Source organism: Pelobates fuscus, chromosome 3, assembly GCF_036172605.1.
Source record: "Pelobates fuscus isolate aPelFus1 chromosome 3, aPelFus1.pri, whole genome shotgun sequence".
NCBI lineage: Eukaryota > Metazoa > Chordata > Amphibia > Anura > Pelobatidae > Pelobates > Pelobates fuscus.
The window spans coordinates 394977485-394995555 of record NC_086319.1 but is presented as its reverse complement, the minus strand read 5'-3'; the positions used below and the strand labels follow the sequence as shown (position 1 = coordinate 394995555).

The 18071-nt window shown below is 50.5% G+C and overlaps 1 protein-coding gene across 4 annotated transcripts in view; it reads right to left on the bottom strand.

Moving 5' to 3' along the window:
• The window catches only part of KCNAB3 (potassium voltage-gated channel subfamily A regulatory beta subunit 3), a 146998-nt gene that overhangs the window by 41194 nt on the left and 87733 nt on the right, over nucleotides 1-18071 (bottom strand). For all 4 annotated transcript variants that reach the window (XM_063449699.1, XM_063449700.1, XM_063449698.1 and 1 more), the window contains one exon: nucleotides 5459-5502. In XM_063449699.1, coding sequence (XP_063305769.1) covers nucleotides 5459-5502 — 44 coding nt within the window. The remainder of the gene's footprint in view (nucleotides 1-5458; nucleotides 5503-18071) is intronic.

Genomic DNA, 18071 nt, shown 5'->3' with positions numbered 1-18071 from the left:
TTACTCCCGTTGGGGTGAACGAGCGTGCATCAACGTCTAGTGCCCGAACATCCGAAACTCGTTTGCATGAGATCAGGCAGAAGAGCATGGCCAGTTTTGCTGATAGTTGTTTCAGTGTGAGAGAAGAGTTCTGTGGCCATCTTTCTAATAAGTTTAAGACTAGGTTCACGTCCCACACTGATGTGTATCGGGGTTGTGGGGGTCTGGAAAATCGAACCCCACGTAGGAGTCTGCACACCAGTAGGTGTTTGCCCGCTGGGGATCCTTCCCAGCCTTTGTGTCCAGCGGAGATCGCTGATCTGTAAACGTTGATCGTCCGATACGCCAGGCCTTGGTCGTATAGGAGTGTGAGGAAACGTAACATATAATTCACAGAGGCACATACGGGATCCACTTGTTGTTCCATGCACCAACCACTCCAGGCGTTCCAGGCCGTATTGTAGGATCTCCGTGTTCCTGGAGCCCAGGCTCCCGCCAGTAGTTCGAGAGTCGTCTGTGGAACATCTGGTATGACCCAGGGTCCCCTGAGAGGAGCCACGCTAGCAATTTGAGTTGACCCTGCATCACCAGTGGATGTGGATTCCCTTCGGGATCTGAAAGGAGGTGTAGATGCTCTGGTAGCAATCTGGGCACATCTATGGACATCTCCATGAGTGAAGGGAACCAAGGCTGTGTTGTCCAGAATGGTGTTATGAGGACCATGGACGACCGCGAGCGGTCGAGGTGTACCAATGTTCGTGCCAGTAGAGCGAATGGGGGGAAAGCGTATACTCTTCCGACCGGCCATGGATGTAGGAATGCATCCGTAGCTATTGCTTCTGGGTCCGGTCTCCAACTGAAGAATTTCGGAAGTTGAGTATTCAATCTCGACGCGAACAGGTCCATGTACATCGGGCCCCATAATGTCTGGAGTTTTAAGAACGTTGCGCGGTTCAGGTGCCAATCGCTGGCATCCCGTAGGTATCTGGAGTTCCAGTCTGCTACGGTGTTCGAAAGTCCCGGAATGTATTCGGCTTGAACCGATATGTTGCGTTCCAAGCAAAATTGCCAGAAGTCTGTGGCTAAGTCTGCCAGGATTTTGGACCTGGTGCCGCCGAGGCGGTTGATGTATTGGACTGCTGATATGTTGTCCATCCGCAGAATGATGGAGCAGTGCGTTTTGGGGCCCAGGAGGCTCTTCAGCGCGAAGGAGCCTGCCATAAGTTCCAGGCTGTTGATGTGTAGTGCCTTTTCCGGTTGGGACCATCTTCCTCCTGTGGAGATAGGACCACAACGCGCTCCCCAGCCCCGCGTGCTGGCATCGGATTCTATTATGCAATCTGGGGTGGTGCCGAAGATTGCTCTGCCATTCCATGCTTCCATGTGCTGGAGCCACCACCTGAGCTCCTCTTTGGCTGTGCGATCGAGTGGCACGGAGTCTGAATAGGAGTGACCCGATTGTAGTTGTGCTGTTTTCAGTCTCTGCAGGGCTCTGTAATGTAGGGGGCCCGGGAAGATTGCCTGTATGGAGGCTGAAAGGAGTCCGATTATTCTGGCTAGTTGTCTCACGGTGAGCGTTGGACGAGCCAGTGTCCTGCGGATCTCCTTCTTGATAGTCTTGATCTTTGAAGGTGGTAGGCTTAGGGTCCCTTGGACTGCCTCTATAGTGAATCCTAGGAATTCCATGGACTGGGAGGGGATTAAAACTGATTTCTCCCAGTTGATTAGGAATCCCAGGTTGTGAAGGAGGGATAGTGCCCAGGATAGATGTTGTTGAAGTATAAGGGCATCTTGCGCCATGATCAGCATATCGTCCAGATATATGATCATGCGCACCCCTCTGCTGCGCAGCAGTGCCACTACCGGTTTTAGCAGTTTTGTAAAGCACCATGGTGCTGACGAGAGGCCAAATGGTAGGCAGCGGAACCTCCATGTCTGATGGTTCCATATAAACTGGAGGAGGTGGTGACACTCCTCTGCGATGGGGATGGTGAGGTAGGCATCTTGGAGGTCCAGTTTGACCATCCAATCCCCCAGCCGGAGAAGATCTCGTAGGCAATGGATCCCTTCCATTTTGAAGTGGTGGTATCGTACGAATGTATTGAGAGGGCGTAGGTTGATCACCGGCCTCACGCCGCCGCCCTTTTTGGGAACCAAGAACAGGTTGCTCAGGAAGCCTGGGGAGTGAGGCGCGACCTGGTAGATCGCGCCCTTCTCCGTCAGTGTATCGATTTCCTTCGATACTAGTTCCCTGTCTTGGGGGGCAAACACCATCCGCCTTGGTAGAGTGTATTGTATCGGGTTTTGCACAAACTCTATGTGGTACCCTAGCACAGTGTTGAGGACCCAGGCATCGGACGTGAGTCTTTGCCATGCCCCGAAAAATTGGGATAATCTGCCTCCCACATGTGTTATACCAGAATAAGGTAGGGGAAGAGTACTTACCATAAGGCCGTCGGCCGTATGTGGCACCTCTGTGTCCTCTGGACTGCCATGATCTGCCCCTGACAGGAAAGAAGGGTGTAGGATTCCTGGCTTCTGTCTGTGGGAACCTGGATGTAGTGGAGCCTCGGTAGCCCCGGTAGGAGCCCCGTGAAGAGCGGCTGGACAGACGGCCCCGATGTCTGCCAGCCCCCCCAAAAACCTTTGGGGAGAACACTCGTTTGAGATTTGTTTGCGCCTTGTCCAGGGCTGTAAATGTACTCACATAGGTACCCAACTCTTTCACAAAATTGTCTCCAAAAAGGAGGCCTTTTGCCTGTGTGCCAGGCTCAGTTATGGCCATGTTGACCAGTTTCGGGTCGATCTTCATGAGGATCGCCTTTCGTCTCTCTGTGCTTAGTGCAGCGTTAGAATTGCCGATGAGGCAAATAGAGCGCTGTGCCCATTCTCGAATAGCCAGGAGGTCTACAGGTGTGTCACCTGAAAGTGCCGCTTCGACCATGTCGAAGATTTTTGCGCTGGGGCCCAAGGAGTCAAGCACCTTGTCCTGGCAGTGGCGCAGCGAATAATCCAAACCCTTTTTGGCCTTCCAGCTAGTTTTGCCCAGGAATTGGGCGATTTTTGGGTCCACTTCTGGTGTGGCACAGGCCATATCAGGGACCGTCGGGCGTGGGCATTCTGCCCTTAGTTTGTTCCTGGTATGTTTATCCAGGGGTTTCCTAATCCTGGCCGCAATATACTGGGCCACATGGTCAGCCGGAAACCATTCGGTAGACCTAGGGTGTTGTAGGTCGTCCGGGTTAAAGAGGGGCTCGCCCTGAGGGTCCAGGATGATGGAGTCATCCTTAGCCGCCTTGCCCGTGTTAGTAGGGTTTGCTGCCAGGCTGCGCTCCGGAGAGGAGTTCTCCGATTCAAAAGAGTCTATGTCTTCAGACTCGTTCAGTACCTCCTCCAGTTCCGAATCAGAGTCGGATGTCTCAGTTTGGGCCTTAGCCCGTTTCCATTTCCTCACCGTTTTTGCCCGGTGGGAGGCTCGTTTACGTGGGGGCCCCACGTCCTCATTAGTGACAGGGCGCAACCTGTCCGTCATATGTGTTTTGGAGGTTTGTCTGCCCACGTGGTGGGTCTTTTCAGTGGCCTTGCGACCGGTAAGGGAAGCAGGCTTGTCATCTTGGGCCTTGGGGTGGAGGCCGCCAGGGTTGGTATTAGACGCCATGATGGCGTTACTAATGGATAGTGTCAGGTTGTCTGACATCGCCCCTATAGCCGTGTAAATGGCCTGTGTGACCGATTTGGTCATGGTCGCGTCCAGGAGCGTATGGAACTCCTCCGAGTTCAGTTGCTCCATGGAGGCCGCGTCTTCTCTCTGTGGAGAGAGTGGGCGCGTGGCAGGGGACACCTGGAGCTTGGTGTTCTTGCTGGCAGTAGTAGGAGTGCCAGTCTCCTGGGCTCTGGGGTTCAGCATGCTAGATAAATAGGCTGAAGTGAGTGAGAGAAATTTGTGTAATATTCGGTGTGCAGAAGCAACTGAATAACTACAGAGAGTATGTGAAACTATTGTGAATGAACACTGATAAGGTGGTTGGCTGGGAGTAATAGGACAAGGCCCAAGCAAAAGACTGTTAGCTTACCGAGTGTTCCCTCCGGAATGGCCGCAAGGGAGCACTGGTAAGCTGCAAGTCCCAGCCAGCAGCCAATAAGCGTATTCCCGCCCGCCCCTCAGATCACAGAGGGTGTCGGGAAAAAGGCGGGAAAATCCTGTCAGCCGTTAGAGGTAATGGCTGTCGCTCTGTGCGGCTGCCAGTGCGCGTGCGCAAGCGTTTACCGGCCGCGAAACGCTCGCGCCGGAGAAAACGGTCGCGGGAAGCGCTCAGGGGGAAGGATGGGATATGGAACGGGTAATAAACTACCCGGAGCAGGGAGGGAGGGTTGGGTTTACCGCCGGAGGCGGTAAACCGCTGAGTGAAGAAAAACCCCAAAGCGTGTGGACACGCTGGTTAAAGGGGGTATACCTAATGAGGGAAACTGTGGAAAAAATACATAAACAGTACATAAATTCAAGCAAATAATCAATAAAATTCCTCTGACTAGAGAGAAGAAAAATAGGTGTTACTTAGCTGAGGCAGCAGCAAAGAAAGAGGGAGAGGAAAGGTCACATGGGTGGTTATGGACAAGAGGACTGTTCCTATTGGTTAAGGGTGGAATGTTATGTTAACCCTTTGAGAACCTGTTCTTATTGAGTTTTTTTTTTTTTCTATGAATATCTTATACCTTCTCTTTGCTGCTGAGGTATAATAAAGAAAGAGATAAGCATAATATTCGCCTCCGTGTCCTTTAATAAAATTGAGTTTCCTACTGTATCTACTCAATTATCTCCAAGCTAAAACTTATACATTTTTATACATTTCTACAACTTCTAAGATATACATGTCACAAACATAAAACATACATTTTCATAATCAATCCATTCAGGGGAACAACATATTAAAAAATGGCACGAATCAGACCAGGGATTCAAAGAGCCTTCTATCCTGGAGATAATTGAGAAGTAATCCAATTATCTCCAAGGACAGAGGCAAAACTCCATTAGCCACATGGCAGACAAAGGACAATAAAAGACATAAAAATACATACAGTTCAATCGCCATGGAGCCAAAGTCTTTCATACAGTCTTTCAGTATACGGCTGGGCTCCATGGCATAGCTATCTGGGGTAGCATGGCTTTAACAGTCTGCAGAAAGGCACAAATAAACCTTTCGGCAGGGAAAATAACAGGTTTGAACTGCAGGGCCATAGTCGCAGGGCAGGAGGCTAGCAATAAGTCCTCTCCAATGCCCAGTGGCAAATGGCAGTTTGTCACAGTGAGTAAGAGTAAAGCCTCTACTAGATGAAATAGTGAGTCAGAGAATTAAAATATATATATATATATTCTCAATGTAAAATATGAGACATGTAGTTATGTAGATACTTATAGTACTTTTGATTTAAGGTCAGCGTCCAGAAATAACGTGACTATGGCAAGACTGGTGAAGCTCACCTTCAATAATATGTTTCCTAGACAATCCCCTCTCGGTCTCTGCTCTTTAAAATCGACAAAGAAAAAGAAATAGATCAAGATATCACCCTATACACTCATTGACATAATATTATGTATGTGCTGTTGCCTCTTTCAAAGAAGCAGAAAAGTCACAGATTGAAGAGGCAATGGAAATGCATCATGAGGTCTGCAAATCAGAAGAAGGTTAGAGAAGATATGCACAGTGAGATCTATAGATTAAAATGTCAAAGCTATGTGAGATCTATAGATTGGAAATCCAGTGGACTGTAACGTCTGTAGAATAGAATATCAATTCAACAAGATCTATAGATTAACATGTCAAAACACAATGTGATCTCTGAATTACGATGTGAGTACACTACACAACCAGCAGATTAGAATATGTGTACACTGTGAGGTCTATAGATTACAATGTCAACACGAAGTAAGATCTGTAGGTTAAAATGTCAGGACGCAGCAAGACCCGATCATTAGAATGTCAATGTGCTGTGAGGTGTATAGATTTCAATGTCTATGCCCTGTAAACTGTATATAATAGAAGATTAGAGCACAGTGAGGTCTGTAGGCTACAATATCTGTGCACAGTGAGATCTGTAGTTTAGCACAGTGATATCTGTGGGTTATAATGTCTGAGCACAGTGATATCTGTAGATTACAATGTATGTACGCAGTGATATCTGTAGATTAAACTAAATACTAGATAAAAAAACAGGTGAAAATGATTAAGAGGCAATATTACCATATATTATTCACTTGTAGGCATGTCCTAAAAAACAATAAAATAAAGGACATAGTATAGTCTGTTAAACAATAAAATGCACAAAAGTAGGTATGAAAAAACTTTTATTGCTTAAAATCACAGCAAAGGAAAATAGTCTCCCAATTGCACAGTGCAATTGGGAGACTATTTTCCTTTGCTGTGATTTTAAGCAATAAAAGTTTTTTTATTTTTTCATTCACCTGCTTTTTTCCTGTCCAAATATTCAAACAAAAAGACGGAATTTATGCATTGAAATACTTGATTCCAGCATTGCAGTCTTCAAATACAACTTTACAAGGCGCTGATAGTCTGAGCCACTTTTAAACGGCTCAGCACCACGTGAGTGGGAAATTTTATACCTACGGTACTTTTGTGCATTTTATTGTTTAACAGGCTGTACTATGTCCTTTATTTTATTGTTTTTTAGGACATGCCTACAAGTGAATAATATATGGTAATATTGCCTCTTAATCATTTTCACCTGGTTTTTATCTAGTATTTAGTTTGCTCTCACCATTATTTTCACGTTATTGTATTGTATTTATCTGGTGTGATTTGGAGTGATTCACATCTTTGGTGATTTTGAGCATTCGTTTTCGATTCCTTTTTTCCTTTTCTTTGCTTTTTATATATATCTGTAGATTAGAATGTCTATGAACAGTGAGATTTGTAAATTAGAATGTCTGTGCACAGTAATATTTGTAGATTCAAATGTCGGCACAGTGAAATATGTAGATTAGAATGTCTGTGCACAGTGATATTTGTAGGTTAGATGTCTGTATACCAGGGGCGGACTGAGAACCCTCAGGGCCCCCGGGCAAAATAAATCAAGGGCCCCCTTACAGGCCCCACCCATGCTCCGCAGCAAGCCCTGCCCTTCTCCCGCCTCCAGCCACACCCTACACAATCTTTAGACACAAGGAACAAAAGTGCAATAAGTTCTAAACAAGTGCAATATAATTAACAAATGCAAAAAATAAACTGCAAAATAAATAACAATAATCCCCTCAAGACCCCAGTAGAGACTACAATTGAGGGCTAATGGGCCATGGAGGGGGGTCTTTCTAGCAGAGGCTATCTCAGTGTCCTTTAGAGAGTGTGTTAGAAAGAATCTCCTCCAGGCCCCATTAGAGACTACAATGGAGTCTAATGGGGCCTGGAGGGGGTCTCTCCAACACTCTGGTTCCTTTTTTACAATATAGCAACACAACATAGCTCGCTGATACCTAGGCCAAGTTGGCTCCTCTTACCTTAATTACTGTTGCTGGCTGGCATTCTGTGGGCTTTCTGGCTGGCTGTGGCTTGCTGGCTATGGCTGGCAGGCTGTGGGCTTGCTGTATGTAAGCCTGTGGCTTGCTGTAGGCCTGTGGACTGGCTATTAGCCTGTGGCTGGCTGCTGGCATGTGGCTGGCTGCTGGCCTGGCTGGCCTGTGGGCTGGCTGGCCTGTGGGTTGGCTGGATGGCTGGCTGGCTACTGGCCTGTGGGCTGGCTGGCTACTGGCCTGGCTGGCTGGTGGCCTGTGGGCTGGCTGGCCAGTGGGCTGGCTGACTGGCTTATTGGCTGGCCTGTGGGCTGGCCTCTAAAGATGGCCAACAAATGTGTGGCCGAGACCAGTTTTTAGGGCTTTGTAAGGCAGTGAGCGGAATCCTTGGCCTCCGGGGGCCTGCCCACATGGCCCACCCCCAAGTCAGCCCACATGACCCATCTTGAGTCCACCCACAAGGATGAAGTGTGTGTGTGTGTGTGTGTGTGTACTGAATTTGATTGTGTGTGTATGGCTGTAGAATGTGTGTATTGGATGCAAAATGCATGAGTAAAGTAGATACAGTGTTTATAGTGGACTCAGATTGAATGTTTGTGTAGCGGATAGAGAGTGTGTGTAGAGTGGATGAATCGTGTGTATAGTGAATAGTGTGTTTGTGTAATGGATGTAGTGTGTAGTGAATTATGTATATTTGTGTAGTGAGTACTGTGTGTGTGTTTGTGTAGTGGATGCTGTGTGTGTGTCTGTGTAGTGGATACTGTGTGTGTGTTTGTGTAGTGGATGGTGTATGTGTGTGTGTGTTTGTGTAGTGGATGGTGTGTGTGTTGGTGTAGTGAATGATGTGTGTTTGTGTAGTGGATGCAGTGTGTGTGTATTTTTTAGCTGTTGAAATTTTATAATTTGTTTTTAACAAAAATCTTTCTCCCTCCCTGCCTCTTACTTGTAGCCAGGGAGGGGGGGCACTGAGTGTGTGGTTGTGTAGTGGATGCAGTTTGTGTTTATGTGGTGAATGATATATGTGGTTGTGTAGTGGATGATGTGTATTTGTGTAGTGGATGACGTGTGTGGTTGTTTATTTGTGTAGTGGATGATGTGTGTGGTTGTGTAGTGGATGCAGTTTGTGTGATGTATGTGGCTGTGTAGTGGATGATGTGTGTGGTTGTGTAGTGGATGATGTGTATATGTGTAGTGGATGATGTGTGTGGTTGTGTAGTGGATGCAGTTTGTGTGATATATGAGGCTGTGTAATGGATGATGTGTATTTGTGTAGTGGATGATGTATGTGGCTGTGTAGTGGATGATGTGTGTGGTTGTGTAGTGGATGATGTGTATTTGTTTAGTGGATGATGTATGTGGTTGTGTAGTGGATGCATTTTGTCTGTTTGATGATGTATGTGTGTGGTGGATGTGTGACAGATGCTGCTGGGGGGTATTTTTTAGTGGTTGGATTTTTATAAAAAAATGTTTAAATGTACTTCCCCCTCCCTGCCTCTTACCTGTAGCCAGGGAGGGGGACAGTGGATTCCCTGGTGGTCCAGTGGCACAGCTTGTTGGGCCAGCATAGTGGGGCCCAGCAGACTCCATTTTCCCCCTCCTGCAGCCAGTGATCTATCTCAGTGATTCCCAACCTTTTTTCACTTGAGTACCCCATGGCAGTCAATTTCCATAAATTGTACCCCTTAGATTAGTGAAATGTTTGTAATTAATATAGTTGCTGTTATTTCAAATGTATACATTTTTCTCTGCCGTAGGCTCTCCTTCTCTGCCGCAGGCTCTCCCTGCTCCGTCTCTGCCGCAGGCTCTCCCTGCTCCTTCTCTGCCCCAGGCTCTCCCTGCTCCTTCTCTGTCCCAGGCTCTCCCTGCTCCTTCTCTGTCCCAGGCTCTCCCTGCTCCTTCTCTGTCCCAGGCTCTCCCTGCTCCTTCTCTGTCCCAGGCTCTCCCTGCTCCGTCTCTGTCCCAGGCTCTCCCTGCTCCTTCTCTGTCCCAGGCTCTCCCTGCTCCTTCTCTGTCCCAGGCTCTCCCTGCTCCTTCTCTGTCCCAGGCTCTCCCTGCTCCTTCTCTGTCCCAGGCTCTCCCTGCTCCTTCTCTGTCCCAGGCTCTCCCTGCTCCTTCTCTGTCCCAGGCTCTCCCTGCTCCTTCTCTGTCCCAGGCTCTCCCTGCTCCTTCTCTGTCCCAGGCTCTCCCTGCTCCTTCTCTGTCCCAGGCTCTCCCTGCTCCTTCTCTGTCCCAGGCGCTCCCTGCTCCTTCTCTGTCCCAGGCGCTCCCTGCTCCTTCTCTGTCCCAGGCGCTCCCTGCTCCTTCTCTGTCCCAGGCTCTCCCTGCTCCTTCTCTGTCCCAGGCTCTCCCTGCTCCTTCTCTGTCCCAGGCGCTCCCTGCTCCTTCTCTGTCCCAGGCGCTCCCTGCTCCTTCTCTGTCCCAGGCTCTCCCTGCTCCTTCTCTGTCCCAGGCTCTCCCTGCTCCTTCTCTGTCCCAGGCTCTCCCTGCTCCTTCTCTGTCCCAGGCTCTCCCTGCTCCTTCTCTGTCCCAGGCGCTCCCTGCTCCTTCTCTGTCCCAGGCGCTCCCTGCTCCTTCTCTGTCCCAGGCTCTCCCTGCTCCTTCTCTGTCCCAGGCTCTCCTTGCTCCTTCTCTGTCCCAGGCTCTCCCTGCTCCTTCTCTGTCCCAGGCTCTCCCTGCTCCTTCTCTGTCCCAGGCTCTCCCTGCTCCTTCTCTGCCGCAGGCTCTCCCTGCTCCTTCTCTGCCCCAGGCTCTTCCTTATACCCCAGGCTCTCCCTGCTCCTTCTCTGTCCCAGGCTCTCCCTGCTCCTTCTCTGCCGCAGGCTCTCCCTGCTCCTTCTCTGCCCCAGGCTCTTCCTTATACCCCAGGCTCTCCCTGCTCCTTCTCTGCCCCAGGCTCTCCCTGCTCCTTCTCTGCCCCAGGCTCTTCCTTATACCCCAGGCTCTCCCTATTCTTTTTCTGACCCCAAAGGAAGGTGCCACTGTGTGTGTGGGGGAGTGACAATGTGGGGGAGGGGCAGTGTGAAAGTGTAGTGGCAGTGACAGTGGGGGAGGGGGCAGTGTGACAGTGTAGGGGCAGTGACAGTGGGGGAGGGGGCAGTGTGACAGGGTAGGGGCAGTGACAGTGGGGGTAGGGGCAGTGTGACAATGTAGGGGCAGTGACAGTGGGGGAAGGGGCAGTGTGACAGTGTAGGGGCAGTGACAGTGGGGGAGGGGGCAGTGTGACAGTGTAGGGGCAGTGACAGTGGGGGAGGGGGCAGTGTGACAATGTAGGGGCAGTGACAGTGGTGGAGGGGGCAGTGTGACAGTGTAGGGGCAGTGACAGTGGGGAAGGGGCAGTGTGACAATGTAGGGGCAGTGACAGTGGGGGAGGGGGCAGTGTGACAGTGTAGGGGCAGTGACAGTGGGGGAGGGGGCAGTGTGACAATGTAGGGGCAGTGACAGTGGGGGAAGGGGCAGTGTGACAATGTAGGGGCAGTGACAGTGGGGGAGGGGGCAGTGTGACAGTGTAGGGGCAGTGACAGTGGGGGAGGGGGCAGTGTGACAGTGTAGGGGCAGTGACAGTGGGGGGGCAGTGTGACAATGTAGGGGCAGTGACAGTGGGGGAGGGGGCAGTGTGACAGTGTAGGGGCAGTGACAGTGGTGGATGGGCAGTGTGACAATGGGGGAGGGGGCAGTGTGACAGTGTAGGGGCAGTGACAGATGTGGATGGGCAGTGTGACAGTGGGGGAGGGGGTAGTGTAACAGTGTAGGGGCAGTGACAGTGGTGGAGGTGGCAGTGTGACAGTGTAGGGGCAGTGACAGTGGGGAGGGAGCAGTGTGACAGTGTAGGGGCAGTGACAGTGGGGGATGGGGCAGTGTGACAGTGGTGGATGGGCTGTGTGACAGTGGGGGAGGGGCAGTGTAACAGTGTAGGGGCAGTGACAGATGTGGATGGGCAGTGTGACAGTGGGGGAGGGGGCAGTGTGGCAGTGTAGGGGCAGTGACAGTGGGGGAGGGGCAGTGTGACAGTGTAGGGGCAGTGACAGTGGGGGAGGGGGCAGTGTGACAGTGTAGGGGCAGTGACAGTGGGGGAGGGGGCAGTGTGACAATGTAGGGGCAGTGACAGTGGTGGAGGGGGCAGTGTGACAGTGTAGGGGCAGTGACAGTGGGGAAGGGGCAGTGTGACAATGTAGGGGCAGTGACAGTGGGGGAGGGGGCAGTGTGACAGTGTAGGGGCAGTGACAGTGGGGGAGGGGGCAGTGTGACAATGTAGGGGCAGTGACAGTGGGGGAAGGGGCAGTGTGACAATGTAGGGGCAGTGACAGTGGGGGAGGGGGCAGTGTGACAGTGTAGGGGCAGTGACAGTGGGGGAGGGGGCAGTGTGACAGTGTAGGGGCAGTGACAGTGGGGGGGCAGTGTGACAATGTAGGGGCAGTGACAGTGGGGGAGGGGGCAGTGTGACAGTGTAGGGGCAGTGACAGTGGTGGATGGGCAGTGTGACAATGGGGGAGGGGGCAGTGTGACAGTGTAGGGGCAGTGACAGATGTGGATGGGCAGTGTGACAGTGGGGGAGGGGGTAGTGTAACAGTGTAGGGGCAGTGACAGTGGTGGAGGTGGCAGTGTGACAGTGTAGGGGCAGTGACAGTGGGGAGGGAGCAGTGTGACAGTGTAGGGGCAGTGACAGTGGGGGATGGGGCAGTGTGACAGTGGTGGATGGGCTGTGTGACAGTGGGGGAGGGGCAGTGTAACAGTGTAGGGGCAGTGACAGATGTGGATGGGCAGTGTGACAGTGGGGGAGGGGGCAGTGTGGCAGTGTAGGGGCAGTGACAGTGGGGGAGGGGCAGTGTGACAGTGTAGGGGCAGTGACAGTGGGGGAGGGGGCAGTGTGACAGTGTAGGGGCAGTGACAGTGGGGGAGGGGGCAGTGTGACAGTGTAGGGGCAGTGACAGTGGGAGAGGGGGCAGTGTGACAGTGTAGGGGCAGTGACAGTGGGGGAGGGGGCAGTGTGACAGTGTAGGGGCAGTGACATTGGGGTGGGGGCAGTGTGACAGTGTAGGGGCAATGACAGTGGGGGAGGGGGCAGTGTGACAGTGTAGGGGCAGTGACAGTGGGGAAGGGGGCAGTGTGACAATGTAGGGGCAATGACAGTGGGGGAGGGGGCAGTGTGACAATGTAGGGGCAATGACAGTGGGGAGGGGGCAGTGTGACAGTGTAGGGGCAGTGACAGTGGGGGGGCAGTGTGACAATGTAGGGGCAGTGACAGTGGGGGAGGGGGCAGTGTGACAATGTAGGGGCAATGACAGTGGGGGAGGGGGCAGTGTGACAGTGTAGGGGCAATGACAGTGGGGGAGGGGGCAGTGTGACTGTGTAGGGGCAGTGACAGTGGGGGAGGGGGCAGTGTGACAATGTAGGGGCAATGACAGTGGGGGAGGGGGCAGTGTGACAGTGTAGGGGCAGTGACAGTGGGGGAGGGGGCAGTGTGACAGTGGGGGAGGGGGCAGTGTGAAAATGTAGGGGGCAGTGACCTATCTCTCCATGCACAATAAGGAGATCTCTTACCTTTCTGAGATCCCATGTGTAGCAGTGTGTGTAGGGTTGCATGGGGCCCGAGCTCCTCTGTCCCAGCTTGCCTGTCTGCCTGACTGCCTCCCATGCGGTCTGCTCTGCAATCACTCCGGGAAGGGGGCGGAGCCAAACCGGGAAGGGGCGGGGCAACATGCATTTAGCCGGAAAGCCACAAGTGCTTAATCAGACCGTCGGGCAAATGCTCTGGATAGGTCCTGCGGAAGGCAATTATATGCACTGCACTTTGAAGGACCGGGGGCCCGGGCACGCATTGGATTACCTGTGCAGTCCGGGCCCCCTGGTGGCGGGCCCCCCTCCTGGCCGGGCCCTCGGACCATGTCCGAAGTGCCCGACCAGTCAGTCCGCCCCTGCTGTATACAGTGAGATCTGTAGATTTGAATGTCTGTGCACAGTGATATCTGTAGATTAGAATGTCTGTGCACAATGATATCTGTAAATTAGAATGTCTGTACACAGTGATATCTGTAGATTAGAATGTCTATAGACATATATAATGTCCATGCTTGGTTACATCACTAGATGAGAACGTCAGTGCCACTGTACTATGAGATTTGCACAATAGTGACAGCAGAGTAAGATCTGCGTAACAAATTATTAAGCAATATGATGTTCCCTATATTCAAATATGCTGTTTAGGTAAGCAATTCATGTGGAGATCTGCAGATTGTAGAGGCATTTTACACTTAGAAACAATGGTTCTGCAGAGATTTGCAGATCAGAGATACAATGCACCCCCAGATCTGAAGATTACTCAGGGTAATATGCCACATGATTAGAGATAATGTACCTTGAGATTTCTATAATTTAAGAAGCAAGCAATATGACACTTTAAAATCACACAAAGTCACAACCTCGGATTAGTTAAAGGAATTTTAAATCCGCAGATTACTCAATACATACGTAATCAAATCTGCAAATTAGTTACTGCGTTGTTAAAGAAGTAAAGCATGGTTAGATGACAGTTTACAGTCTGCGCATGTTTAGATACACAGATTACAGTCAATGCATGCATGAGTTAACACATGGGTAGACCCACAGATTACATAATAGATGCGTATTTAGATTTACACATTACAGTCAATGCTTTCTTAGAATCAAATATTACAGAGGTAATGCATGCTTAGATCCTCACAGTACAGAGTCAGTGCATGCTTAGATCCTCACAGTACAGAGTCAGTGCCTGCTTAGATCCTCACAGTACAGAGTCAGTGCCTGCTTAGATCCTCACAGTACAGAGTCAGTGCCTGCTTAGATCCTCACAGTACAGAGTCAGTGCCTGCTTAGATACTCACAGTACAGAGCCAGAGCATGCTTAGATCCTCACAGTACAGAGTCAGTGCCTGCTTAGATCCTCACAGTACAGAGTCAGTGCCTGCTTAGATCCTCACAGTACAGAGTCAGTGCCTGCTTAGATCCTCACAGTACAGAGTCAGTGCCTGCTTAGATCCTCAAAGTACAGAGCCAGAGCATGCTTAGATCCTCACAGAACAGAGTCAGTGCCTGCTTAGATCCTCACAGTACAGAGTCAGTGCCTGCTTAGATCCTCACAGTACAGAGTCAGTGCCTGCTTAGATCCTCACAGAACAGAGTCAGTGCCTGCTTAGATCCTCACAGTACAGAGTCAGTGCCTGCTTAGATCCTCACAGTACAGAGCCAGAGCATGCTTAGATCCTCACAGTACAGAGTCAGTGCCTGCTTAGATCCTCACAGTACAGAGTCAGTGCCTGCTTAGATCCTCACAGTACAGAGTCAGTGCCTGCTTAGATCCTCACAGAACAGAGTCAGAGCATGCTTAGATACTCACAGTACAGAGCCAGAGCCTGCTTAGATCATCACAGTACAGAGTCAGTGCCTGCTTAGATCCTCACAGTACAGTCAGTGCCTGTTTAGATCCTCACAGTACAGTCAGTGCCTGCTTAGATCCTCACAGTACAGAGTCAATGCCTGCTTAGATCCTCACAGAACAGAGTCAGTGCATGCTTAGATCCTCACAGAACAGAGTCAGTGCCTGCTTAGATCCTCACAGTACAGAGTCAGTGCCTGCTTAGATCCTCAAAGTACAGAGTCAGTGCCTGCTTAGATCCTCACAGTACAGAGTCAGTGCCTGCTTAGATCCTCACAGTACAGAGTCAGTGCCTGCTTAGATCCTCACAGTACAGAGTCAGTGCCTGCTTAGATCCTCACAGAACAGAGTCAGTGCCTGCTTACATCCTCACAGAACAGAGTCAGTGCCTGCTTAGATCCTCACAGTACAGTCAGTGCCTGCTTAGATCCTCACAGTATAGAGTCAATGCCTGCTTAGATCCTCACAGAACAGAGTCAGTGCCTGCTTAGATCCTCACAGTACAGAGTCAGTGCCTGCTTAGATCCTCACAGTACAGAGTCAGTGCCTGCTTAGATCCTCACAGTACAGAGTCAGTGCCTGCTTAGATCCTCACAGAACAGAGTCAGTGCCTGCTTAGATCCTCACAGAACAGAGTCAGTGCCTGCTTAGATCCTCACAGTACAGAGTCAGTGCCTGCTTAGATCCTCACAGTACAGAGTCAGTGCCTGCTTAGATCCTCACAGAACAGAGTCAGTGCCTGCTTAGATCCTCACAGAACAGAGTCAGTGCCTGCTTAGATCCTCACAGTACAGAGCCAGTGCCTGCTTAGATCCTAACAGTACAGAGTCAGTGCCTGCTTAGATCCTCACAGTACAGTCAGTGCCTGCTTAGATCCTCACAGTACAGAGTCAGAGCATGCTTAGATCCTCACAGTACAGAGTCAGTGCCTGCTTAGATCCTCACAGTACAGAGTCAGTGCCTGCTTAGATCCTCACAGTACAGAGTCAGTGCCTGCTTAGATCCTCACAGTACAGAGTCAGAGCATGCTTAGATCCTCACAGTACAGAGTCAGTGCCTGCTTAGATCCTCACAGAACAGTCAGTGCCTGCTTAGATCCTCAAAGTACAGAGTCAGTGCCTGCTTAGATCCTCACAGTACAGAGTCAGTGTCTGCTTAGATCCTCAAAGTACAGAGTCAGTGCATGCTTAGATCCTCACAGAACAGAGTCAGTGCATGCTTAGATCCTCACAGAACAGAGTCAGTGCATGCTTAGATCCTCACAGAACAGAGTCAGTGCCTGCTTAGACCCTCACTGTATAGAGTCAGTGCATGCTTAGATCCTCACAGTACAGAGTCAGTGCCTGCTTAGATCCTCACAGTACAGAGTCAGTGCCTGCTTAGATCCTCACAGTACAGAGTCAGTGCATGCTTAGATCCTCACAGTACAGAGTCAGTGCCTGCTTAGATCCTCACAGTACAGAGTCAGTGCCTGCTTAGATCCTCACAGTACAGAGTCAGGGCATGCTTAGACCCTCACTGTACAGATTCAGTGCATGCTTAGATCCTCACAGTACAGAGTCAGTGCCTGCTTAGATCCTCACAGTACAGAGTCAGTGCCTGCTTAGATCCTCACAGTACAGAGTCAGTGCCTGCTTAGATCCTCACAGTACAGAGTCAGTGCCTGTTTAGATCCTCACAGTACAGAGTCAGTGCCTGTTTAGATCCTCACAGTATAGAGTCAGTGCCTGTTTAGATCCTCACATTACAGAGTCAGAGCATGCTTAGATCCTCACAGTACAGAGGCAGAGGATGCTTAGATCCTCACAGTACAGAGTCAGTGCATGCTTAGATCCTCACAGTACAGAGCCAGTGCCTGCTTAGATCCTCACAGTACAGAGTCAGTGCCTGCTTAGATCCTCACAGTACAGAGTCAGTGTCTGCTTAGATCCTCAAAGTACAGAGTCAGTGCATGCTTGGATCCTCACAGAACAGAGTCAGTGCATGCTTAGATCCTCACAGAACAGAGTCAGTGCATGCTTAGATCCTCACAGAACAGAGTCAGTGCCTGCTTAGACCCTCACTGTACAGAGTCAGTGCATGCTTAGATCCTCACAGTACAGAGTCAGTGCATGCTTAGATCCTCACAGTACAGAGTCAGTGCCTGCTTAGATCCTCACAGTACAGAGTCAGTGCCTGCTTAGATCCTCACAGTACAGAGTCAGTGCCTGCTTAGATCCTCACAGTACAGAGTCAGGGCATGCTTAGACCCTCACTGTACAGATTCAGTACATGCTTAGATCCTCACAGTACAGAGTCAGTGCCTGCTTAGATCCTCACAGTACAGAGTCAGTGCATGCTTAGATCCTCACAGTACAGAGTCAGTGCCTGCTTAGATCCTCACAGTACAGAGTCAGTGCCTGCTTAGATCCTCACAGTACAGAGTCAGTGCCTGCTTAGATCCTCACAGTACAGAGTCAGGGCATGCTTAGACCCTCACTGTACAGATTCAGTGCATGCTTAGATCCTCACAGTACAGAGTCAGTGCCTGCTTAGATCCTCACAGTACAGAGTCAGTGCCTGCTTAGATCCTCACAGTACAGAGTCAGTGCCTGCTTAGATCCTCACAGTACAGAGTCAGAGCATGCTTAGATCCTCACAGTACAGAGTCAGTGCCTGCTTAGATCCTCACAGAACAGTCAGTGCCTGCTTAGATCCTCAAAGTACAGAGTCAGTGTCTGCTTAGATCCTCAAAGTACAGAGTCAGTGCCTGCTTAGATCCTCACAGTACAGAGTCAGTGTCTGCTTAGATCCTCAAAGTACAGAGTCAGTGCATGCTTAGATCCTCACAGAACAGAGTCAGTGCATGCTTAGATCCTCACAGAACAGAGTCAGTGCATGCTTAGATCCTCACAGAACAGAGTCAGTGCCTGCTTAGACCCTCACTGTATAGAGTCAGTGCATGCTTAGATCCTCACAGTACAGAGTCAGTGCCTGCTTAGATCCTCACAGTACAGAGTCAGTGCCTGCTTAGATCCTCACAGTACAGAGTCAGTGCCTGCTTAGATCCTCACAGTACAGAGTCAGTGCCTGCTTAGATCCTCACAGTACAGAGTCAGTGCCTGCTTAGATCCTCACAGTACAGAGTCAGGGCATGCTTAGACCCTCACTGTACAGATTCAG